We start from the raw sequence: 10,611 nt of genomic DNA, 5'->3' as shown, positions 1-10,611 counted from the left end.
CCCTAATCAGAAACAGGGTTGTTTCTGGCAGAACTGATTCATGTTTAAGGGACAGACAGTCAAAGAGCAAGCCAAAGAGCAAGGGTAAATAATCTATCCAGAAAAATACACTGACTTCAGCAATGAAATTGGGTTAGAAAGTTGCCTTTCACTGCATTCACTCATTCATGTGACACCCATGACAATAGCATGTGCCTGGAGTTTTAGGATCAGGAAAGGGTAATGGAATAAACATTATTCCATCCAAGTAAGGATCATACTCCTCATAGTTACAAATGTGTTTCCTGTCTATTCCCCAGATAAAACTAACAGCTTGGAGATGGTTCCTATGTCATTGCGGCTCAGCAGCGTTCCCTGGGGAGTTTGGGTCTCTGTGCACAGTAATACTTTCGATTGAAATGGTAATGATTACAGCTAGTATTGAATCACAAGTGAAGTGAAGTCTTTACGTTTTACTCATCAATGAACTAGTGATAAACTGAATCCTGACAACTTTTTAAGTAGATCACTTCAGATTTATTGAAAGTTAGTAAAGCAGACACAGAAACCCTCAGATCAAGCAGTTCATATATATCCTGAATGAACATAAAGTCCCATCCTCAGGAACTGCAACTCTTCATGTTGACCACTTAAAGGGGAAGAAGAGGGAGAGAACTTAAATTCCATGCAAAGCGACTGAATATACAAGTCATAGTTATAACTAAATCCTGCAGCCGCTTGCTAAACTGAACCAATGTTTAAGATTTTAAGAATTGCCCCATGCTTCAAGGTATGTCTGCATCAATTATGAAAGAAAAGGACAGGATAACTGCATATACTGGCTATGAAAAGGATACGCATGACTTCAAAAGTAAATAAATAAAAGGGGAGATTTTGCCTTCCGCCATAGAGAGTATATTATTGACCGGTAGAACTGAAGGTTATTCTGTCTAAGTCCAAGAGCTGTCAATTTTCAGATTCTTTTTCAAAATAAAAGGCAGAAAAAAAATTAGAACAAAGTTTAGTAACAAAGTTTGTATACCATGAATTATTTACAAATAAAAGTAGAAATATTTATATATATATTTACACACACACATACACATGACCTGATACTTAATGGCACACATTTTGTTAAAGTAGCATTCATGGCCCTTTGTTGCTGCTCATTTGGTTGCAAAAAATTAGAATACAAGTATTTGATGGCAAAGCTAATCTATACAGCATAACTTAAATACAGAGAACAGACACATGTAATAAGAAAACAGTACAAAATGTACCCCAAAAAATTAAATAGGTATTCTTATGTTCCTCTTAAAATATGCAATAGCTAAATTTTAATTATGCAGTGGCTGTAGTTAAAATCCATGTAACTTTACATTATACCTAATAATATAGTATGCAGTATGAGAAAATACCACAAATACTCTGTGCTTAGTGTAGGAAATATTGCAGAAACATAAATATGTGCAAAGGCTAGGTATATAGATTCTAACTGTGATGAAACTCTGTCCTAAATAATACAGGCCCAGGAAACATGGTGGATGTTGTCAAATGGCATTTTATACAACATTTTTATCCAGAAAACTCAAATTTTTCCTCCAAATACGATTACAGCTCTTGCTTGAGTTTAAAAAAATACTGTATGAAAACTTTACATGATACATCTTGCCAATATATTGCCTACTTCTCTATAATAAATGAGATTAATCGCCAGGTACAGAACTCTGACCTGGTATAAGTGCATGTAACTTTGCTTTCCACGCATTTACACCTGCTGAGAATTTGGATTTTAAAACACGTATGAGTTGCTGCAGTAGCTAGAATTTATGAGGGTTGAGTTTCCCTGTTACCAAATGGTGAAGTCCGGTCGTACCCCCTGGAAATCATTGACAGTAAAAGACCGTGATCGTCTCCTAAGGGTAGGACGGCTGAGATTTCTCCCCTTAACCAAATTTAAATAAGGATCAGATCTTAGGAAGCGTGGGTAACTGTCTTGCTCCATCAGCCTGTAGACTGTGTTTTGTGCTGCATCAAAGGTGGTGATGATGGGCTGTTCAATATTCTGACTTGTGACTTCTTTGGTTTGAAAGTCCAAATTCACCTGGAGAATGAGGAAAATTTTATTTCTTTAATGTACATTCATGCATTTCCTGTGTTATTATCCATAGCAATGATACTGTTCTTTGGCGGAAGTCTTTTCTGGTAAGAGGACTTTGAATCCCTGATACAACAGGATGTTAATACCACAGAATTAGTTAGTATCTTCATGTTCAGTAATTGTTGTCAGAAAGTCTTCACAGATGTGTCATTGGTACAATGGAAAACTGGTAAAATAGAAGATAAAGTTTGATGTTTGACTAAAATAACTTTCTAATAGTGATCTTCATACAGTTGCAGCTGTCAGGCTTTGCAACACCAGACTAATACAGAACTCCCTCCGTTCTCATTTAGGATTCATGTAGAACTTTGTCTCCTTAGACTATGTTAGTGAATATTTAAAATTTCTGGATTCTGTGCAGAGTTTTGGTAGTAGGAAGGTGAAGAAACTCTAATAATTAAAATATAAACATTATTTAAATAGGTTTCTGGAGGCTTTAGATGGGAAAAGCATATCAAAATGATCATTTATTCCATGTGCCATTGCATTAATCCTGGGAAGATTTAATGAGTATGAGAATTTTATTGAAGTGTCAGGCACTGATTTAAGAATGCTGTTTTGAAAAGTAAGACAGAAGATATTAAAAAAAAATTGATGATCCACTCAAAAAGTGACTTCTATAATAGGCTTGTTTTTCCCTCACTGAGATACACGTGTCATTTCCATAAAGCTAGTTAAAACAAATAGTTTAGATCTAAGAACTGAAAAGCAATTAATGATGATAAAATGGTCCACTCATCAAACCTAAGATTTTATGATTTTATCAAACTGTACACTCAGAAATTTGTGTGTAAAAGAGGTCTGCTGGACAAGAAGTTAGTCAGAGAGAAGATGCAAGTTCCAGAGCTGTGTGGTCTGAAATGAGATGCTGTTGGCTGGTCTCAGCTGAACCCAAGGAAAGAAGTCTCACCAAAGCGAACTGCTTAAGGTGAACAATGGCACCCACACTACGCGCACCAAATCAGAAGTGTAACAGATAAAGAAATCATTATGTTAAAGTATGACTTCCACTCCCTGTCCCCTCCCTAGCTTTCCTCCTGCTCATCTTTTCACTTACGTCAATCTCATAGCGTTGACAGTAGCAGCGCTTGATGCCCTACTATAACTGCTCATAGATTGATCAATTGGCAATGACAGGTTCTACCTCAAACAACTGAGGGAGTTTCTTTTTATGTAATGTCCACCCCAAAGACATGCATCAGGGAAAGAAATAAAAAGGGACATAAGTCTTTGAAAGTGGACATTTCCTAGGAAAAGCAGATCTGAATCTTAAATAATGGGAATTACAGGTGGAAATTGCACCATTTTGCAATCCTCCTCTTAAAATGAGAATTACACCTTTTTCACCCTTGTTACAGGGAAATAGCAGTTAGTGTTTAACTTTTGCTACTCCGACAAATAAAAAAAATAATACAGGGAGAAAGGATCATTGGCAGGTGACATATTTGATCTGCTCAAACTTCATAGAATTACAGGAAATTATAAGTCCAAAAACCTATTGAAGAGGCTGATTGTGGTTTCAGTGAGAGGTCATCATCTCACAATCTGTTCATCTCCTTCCTAGAGTAGGCAAAAGCATTCCTTTTGGTCATTTATGAATCCTTTTATAACATGCTTCAGTAACGTGAAGAAGTTGTAAATATGAAAACTTTTTGCACTATTATAGTAATATAAAAAGGCCTTAGTGTTGGTGAGGATTGACATATCAACATGTTTTTGTGTATGTGCTAACAGTAACATACCAAGAATGTGCAAGTAGAGATGGGGGGTGGGTGGGGGTGTGTGTGTCAATCAAGAAAAGTCCATGCTTAAAACATAATTATTATTTTAGAGGGTATGTTCAATTTAATAGTTTCTTCTAGTCTCTCTTAGTCTTTTGGCTTATTTAAAATAAATGCTTCCGAATCTCAGTTATGTAATAATTTAATAGATAATTACTGGTTTAAGAGAAAGGGAGAATAAATGTCTTATTCTGGAGGTAGCTTTAAATAAAGATAGGTAAGACTTTTTCACAAATGCTAGCTGATATGTCTTATTGCAGCTTTAACATTTAATATCACTATTTTTTCTTAAGTATACCCTGTATATGTAGATATATATCTTGGCTTTACAGACCACTAGGAATCTTTGATTCCTATGATATAATATTTAAACCCATGCTCTACACTTAGAAGAGTAACATGGAGGGGGTATTGAAAGGAGTATGGAGGAAAACGAGAATAATCTGTGCAGTTGCTTCCAGATTTCCTTCCAGAGCTCTGACATTTAAGATACAGCCTTCTTACGTCAGTGACTACATGATTAACTGTTGCCCTGCTTCTGGGCATGCACTTCTTAAAAGCAGATTTCATCAGATGCAGTTGTGTCAAACACTGTGTACAATGAAGAACATTTTTACTGTACCTCTTTTGGAGCATCTTTCTGTATGAATGTTTCATAAATGGTCTTAGCTTTTGGCAAAAGCTCACGTGCAGTTTTGCTTTTCTTGTAATCCTCACAAGCTATCCAGAACTCGATGTTCTCCTCACTGAACTCAGTTTTCAGAAACTTCGTAAAGGCATCCAATCCAGCTACAGAAGGGAATGTTGAATTGCATTAAAAAAACGTGTCCGTATCAGACAGTTACTCTTTTCACACAGTCTGTGCAAGGCAACAAAATAGGTTGTGCTCCCTTTGAATTACATCACATTATAGATAATTATTTTAAAATACATAAAGTTTTTAAAATAAGTGTGGTTTTTTTCATTATGATCCTGAGTGCTGTAACTCCCATTACAGAATTCTCAGCATCTGTAAAAATCCACTACCAAGATCTCGTGAATTTAGAAATTGAAGCAATCAAAACATGCAGATGTGTGTGGAAGTAACAGAATCTATTCCAGCTGAGTATCAATTTAGATTGACCAAAACACTATTTGAATCTTTGCTCATAAGTAGACTGTTGTCCAGTAACAATCTAAAATTAATGGCTTTTAGCATCTTTACAATTTGCTTTATCCTATTGTTATTATGCTGAAGATATTTTCTTTCCCAAGTATACTTAATCTGTGGAAGTAATGCAATCGTATTGATGTCAACTCTTCAAGTAACAGATTTGAAATGCACATAGTGTCCAGGACTGTAGCTGGATCATACGTGTGTCTCTCCAAAATGGAAGGAGGGACATATGTGCATTTGAGAATTATGTAAGCAACAGGCCCTTTCAAATGATGGCAAGCTTCGATCCTATCACTGTTTTAGAAACAAACGGTATCAGAAGTGACAAAGTCTTTTCTTGAGTGCATAGTACATGTTTTCATTTTTAAGGTTTGGTCTTGCAGTCAGGAATGTTTGGGCAATATTCAAATGAAATTCTACTGTTTATTGAAGGAACTCCTTGCTGTCTGTTATATTACTTTGTTCAATAAAATAGGAAGCTTAAGTTATTTTCAACTATTTTGAGTGGTTAACAGCATGCTATAGCCTAAGCATAGAAGAGCAGAAACACATGCTACTATAAATGACCTATCATATCTAGTTTAGGTAACTGCCAGGTCTATTTAAGTGCACAACTGGATTTTATAATCTTCCATCATTTTCCATCAATTTTCCATCCTACAGTCTGCACGGAGAGGAAAAAACTACTAACCTTTCTCAGAAAGCAGTCTGTCAAAAGATTCTCCCCATTTCGCTGCTTCTTCAGGAGACACACTGCTTACAGAACAGAAAGTGGTTTTGAAGAATTGTGCATATTGTGTATTTTTGAAGCTGTTGTAACATATGTTATCTGTTACCATTATTGCTCAGGACTGTTTCACAAAGCCTTTGATTAGATCACATTACTAAAGGAGTTCATTCTCTTAGGGACTTCAGAAACATTTCACTTAATTTTTTTCTGACATTTTTCCTGCAGAGTTGTACTTTTTTCCCCTGTTTAAAAAAACCATCAGAGCAGAGATTTTTCTCTTTGGTTTTTGTGTTGCACTACTAATCTTTAAGGGAACTGAGATGACGCAGTATGGTAAAACTCATAAGGGAATCAGGTCAGTCACCTATTTAAACTTAAAAAATACTCTTGCAGAGATGTGGTTTTCAATGCGCTCGATCTGAGGCTGGGTTACCACAGTCTATTTTTAATGAAATACGGGAAATTCTATAGCCTGAAGACAAAGCTGTAGCAATATGGTTTAGGTGATAGTCTTACAGGGTAATAGCACACGTAGCCTGGTTTGTTTACGAACAAACATATTTCAAATGTCATGTTGTTCTGAGCCACTGTGCTCCATTTATAAAACTCCACGTATTCTTCATCAAATATGTCAAGTTGCATATATTTTACTTTGATTTCAAATATTCTGCCCTAGAGAACAATGCAGAAAGGAAAAAAGAACACCCTACTTCATTCACACCAATACAATTTTGGAGAAACCCGTTTTTGGTTTTGCATAGATTAAACCTGAACGCACACCTGGACAGTACTTTGATTTTTAGTAGACCAGAGCTGGAGTAAGCCCGGAGATGAACTGTGTCATGCTAGGACTAGGACTTAATTCTAAGCCTGAAGGTGAAGTCAATTTATATTGGATGCTTTATGAATGTTAATATTTAGAACCATTTTCATTCAAGGGTAAGGCACAGAACACTGAAAGTATCAATAAGCAACTGGCCCAGGGTTAGTTGGTTAGAACAACTTATGGACTGAACACTTCTTAAAAGTGATTCCTCCTTCCTCGTGGAGGCTTGCCGTTCCGTTACCTGATTCACATAGTTTGGGTTCCATTAGCAAAATCCATAGGCACGTGAAGTTCAGATGAAGGGAAATTCCAATCATTTTGAGAAGGAGTTTAAGCCAGTAATGATCTTGGTTTTGCACAAAACTAAAAGGATGATTTTTTGATATTTTTTTTTTAATAGATGTCACATCTCTCCTAGCTGAAGTCATTGCTTATAGGAATTACATTTTTAACTAGGGAGAAACAAACAGTTCTCAAGAGGTACAAATGCTGGAGAACTGAAATTCAAGAAATGAACATAGGCCACTAAAGTAGGGGGATTCTGGAGTCAGGGAAAAGGAGCCCTCACTCCGTTACAGAGGTTTTTTAATTAGGAGAAGTACAAAAAGTGCAGTTCTCTGAACTGTGTGGACTTGTATGTCTGGGAACAGTGGGTTCCTATAGCTACAGAAACTAATTTGGTCATAGTGAAAGATGAGCCCTGATGGCTTCAGGCAACATACGCAGTCCACAACTGCACAGAACGCTGGAGAGGTTCTTCGCTGGGTTTGGAAACTCCTGGTGTGAATTTCTGATTTTCTTTCAGAAACTGCATCAACCCAATAGCCTCACAGATCCCCAAGAGCTGGGTGCAGCAATGAGTTGGTGCAGTAATTGACAGAAACCTAGATTTGTTCAGCTTTGCCGCTTTCTAAAGATGAGAAGAAACTGGTTAACAGGTTGTAGTCATTTCCACTATCACTATGCTGTCCACCTGCAGTGTTTCATTAAGTTCTCCTTCTACTTACGTTAGTTAGCATCTCTGTATGGGGAATGGAAATCATAAAAACTAAGTAAATCACTTAAATCTCAAACTACTATCTCACTTTATTATTTGAAAAAGGGTTAATTCTCCTTTTTCTTTTTTTTTTCATTTTTACCAAAAATAATCTACGTCTCTCTCTCTCTGATCTATATATAGAGAGAAATACCAGCAAAAATTTACCAGTTTCTCTTCTATATAAGAACAGCAGAATCCCTGTTAGCCAGGCACCTGGCTGAGAGTAATGTGGCAAAAGGCAGCTGACTGAGTGAGGAAGTGATAAGTCTTCGCTATCACTTAAGAGGACACATAAGGGGGAAATTCTTCAGAGAATTATTTACTGCTATTGTATCTGCATCTGAAAGTGCCTTTTCACAGATGATAAGAATGCACTGATGGCTCTGTACTTTGTATGAAATACCCAAGGGTAACCAGCCACCCAATGCTGTCTGCATACAGGTGGCATGGAGGCCGAGCTTTCTCTTTTTAGATGCAATCTTAGCATGGGTTTACATGTCTGGAACTGAGACACAGGAAAAGGGTGTTCTCAACTCTGTTTTACCTTTGTTCATCATTGCAATGTCTTGTATTTCTGAATGAACTGTAAAACCATTGAATAAGGCCTCTGCCAGCAGCAAAACAAGGAAGAAAGAGAGAGAAAAAAAAAGAAAGTGATGAACACCCACCGCCACCCCACCCCCCCCAAGAGTGGAGTGGAAAGTCTTCCAGATCATGAGTACGCCCCATCATTTGGATGGGAGTGATATTTGGACATGTGAGCCACAAACATTGCCTAATTATCCAGGTGCATAGGTGCAAGTGTTTAGATAGCCACTTCTTGGTCACTTCTTCATGGTTTCTAGAAACAGAGTTTGGGCCTTAATGCAGTTTCTACCATGTGTTCACAACTAGTAAGGGCTTGTAGAAGCAGTTCTAGTCAAAGCAGCATCTTGGCCCCAAAGATAGTAACTGCTTAAACGAGGTTCATCGAGCTTAACAAGACAAAAGAGTATGGGCAGCACTGAAGTGTTCTGAAGTGATCAGTGATGGAAAGGGGCGGTGGATTTTTTAGGCCATGGAGTTGCAGTACTTTGCACATTCCCTCTTTTCAGTCAAGACCTACAAATGCAATTCTTTGATATATCAGTGAGATCTTGGTACCCCGCTGAAGTCAGGAACTAAGCTCTTATTGAAGTCAACAAAACCAAGATTTCACCCTGCATCTTTATGAGAAATAGTATAACAGGGACAATATTACAACAGTGTTTAAACAGCAGTATCTGAATTTTGGAGACAAGAGCGTTCAAACAATTACCACAATTATTGAGGAACTATGCATTCAGTATTTGACATGTATCTGGCATTTGTACATGGCAGAATTCTTTGGAAAACCTGCTTTCCAAGGAGCTGTATGATTTCCCTGTAAGCAGTAATTTGTCCGCTACATTTCTGAGTTGACGCTTTGTCAATATAGTCAGTGGACTAATGAAAATGCTGTTGGCATGAGTAACAGTTTAAATGTGTCTGCAAGTGTATGGGGATCAGTCTACACTTACCGGTGTGAAAACGCAAGTGGTGAGTTACCTTGACGCATACCAGATAATTCTATAGTGTTTGTATGCTTCAGTTAGATTGCTAACTTTTAAATAGATCTTGAAAGCATTACTCTCTGCCAAGTCTGAATGCACAAGCACAAACGCAGGATATGTTCTCAGTTACAGAGGCACGTCCTGAAAGGAATCCCCATCGCCTCGGTCTTTTATAATGCTTACCTTGCTGCTTTTGTCAAGTTTCCAGGTTTACCAAGATGATCGCCTTCGTGGAATTCAGATTTCTGCAGGAGAAGGCTCAGCCTATTTCTCTTCTGCTTAGCTCTACAACAGAATTAGGGTAGCTTTTCAAGCAACCTTGTTGAAAGTTGGGGTTTTTTTCTCAAGTATTTGCTTTGACTAGTATCTCTGCTTCTGGATCATAGAGTCCCCTATGTTCACTTATAGTAACGTTGATGTTACTTCTACATGTATTATTCACGTTAATGATTTTTTTTCTTTATAGCTTAGCACAAATTTACGTATGAAGCACTGGCAAAGAAAAATGGAAATATTCTCATTTTCCATACCTTTTTCATTTATTTTGAAGATGAGGGTGTGAAATTTCACATTAGAGAACATAAACAGTTGGCTCAGCATCTTCTGCTTTTAAAGTTTCACAAAGAAAAAGGAAGTATTGCTTCCTGTCATTTGAAATTTTTAAAAAGAAACTTTCCCGGATCATATTCAGGCTTTAAAGAAGCATTTCTCAGACCTTCTTGAAACCTCCCTCTCCTGTCTTCCTAGTTTATTATTTGATTTGTTTCTTGTTCTTAAAAAATATTTCCACAGTGAATTAATATTTTATGTATACAATTCCCAAGATTGCAGTTCGTAAGTTTTCATATATGTAAGTCAAAAACAAAACAATCTGTGCCCTAAATTCATACCCACAAGCTATGTTAGAAGAATCCTCTATGTAAACAGAACACTCAGAGTGTGAGCCTGACCTGAACACTTACCCAGGCTTGCTTGCTTGATGTGACTCTTCTTTAATTGTTGATTTCATGACTTTGTAATAGGATTTATCCTTTGAAGCAGAAATGTTTAGCTGGGGGAATAAAAGAAGTGGGTTCTCCATCTTCCTCTAAAAAAGCTTCCCAGTTTCAGAAAATGATTCTCTTACTTCCTTACAGCAGTTGCATCTGGTGTAACTGATGTGCTCAGGAGGGCTCTCACATGCTGTATGGGGCTGGGTTGCCCCAGTTGGCTGTTCAGCAGTTTCCAGAGCAGGTAGTGGGAAGAAGGAGGTTCTCAGCCTTCACTGCCACTGCAGCTGCACGTACACGGGCCTTTAAGTAGACTTCTGGTTTTACAGGCGTCATTTAGGGAAGTGAGATTGCAACTTTGCAAAATGGCTGTTGATAT

The 10,611-nt window shown here is 37.4% G+C and overlaps 1 protein-coding gene across 2 annotated transcripts; it reads right to left on the bottom strand.

Annotated features, from left to right (window-relative positions):
• Positions 1–1,260: 1,260 nt before the first annotated feature.
• Positions 1,261–10,406, bottom strand: RGS18 (regulator of G protein signaling 18). 2 transcript variants are annotated; one of them, XM_009819064.2, is made up of 5 exons: positions 10,206–10,406; positions 9,427–9,528; positions 5,769–5,833; positions 4,544–4,710; positions 1,261–2,083 (listed from the first exon to the last, which is right to left on the bottom strand). In XM_009819064.2, exons 1-5 carry the CDS (start codon positions 10,322–10,324, stop codon positions 1,829–1,831), a joined length of 708 nt encoding a protein of 235 aa, XP_009817366.2. In that variant the 5' UTR covers positions 10,325–10,406; the 3' UTR covers positions 1,261–1,828. The 2 variants fall into 2 exon arrangements, with proteins under 2 accessions (XP_009817366.2, XP_009817374.2); XM_009819072.2 differs by having other exon boundaries at positions 5,769–5,830.
• Between the last annotated feature and the right edge of the window lie 205 nt (positions 10,407–10,611).

This window comes from Gavia stellata, chromosome 10 (assembly GCF_030936135.1).
Source record: "Gavia stellata isolate bGavSte3 chromosome 10, bGavSte3.hap2, whole genome shotgun sequence".
NCBI classification, from domain to species: Eukaryota; Metazoa; Chordata; class Aves; order Gaviiformes; family Gaviidae; genus Gavia; species Gavia stellata.
Note: the sequence above shows the minus strand (reverse complement) of the source record. Positions and strands in the feature narration are given on the sequence as shown.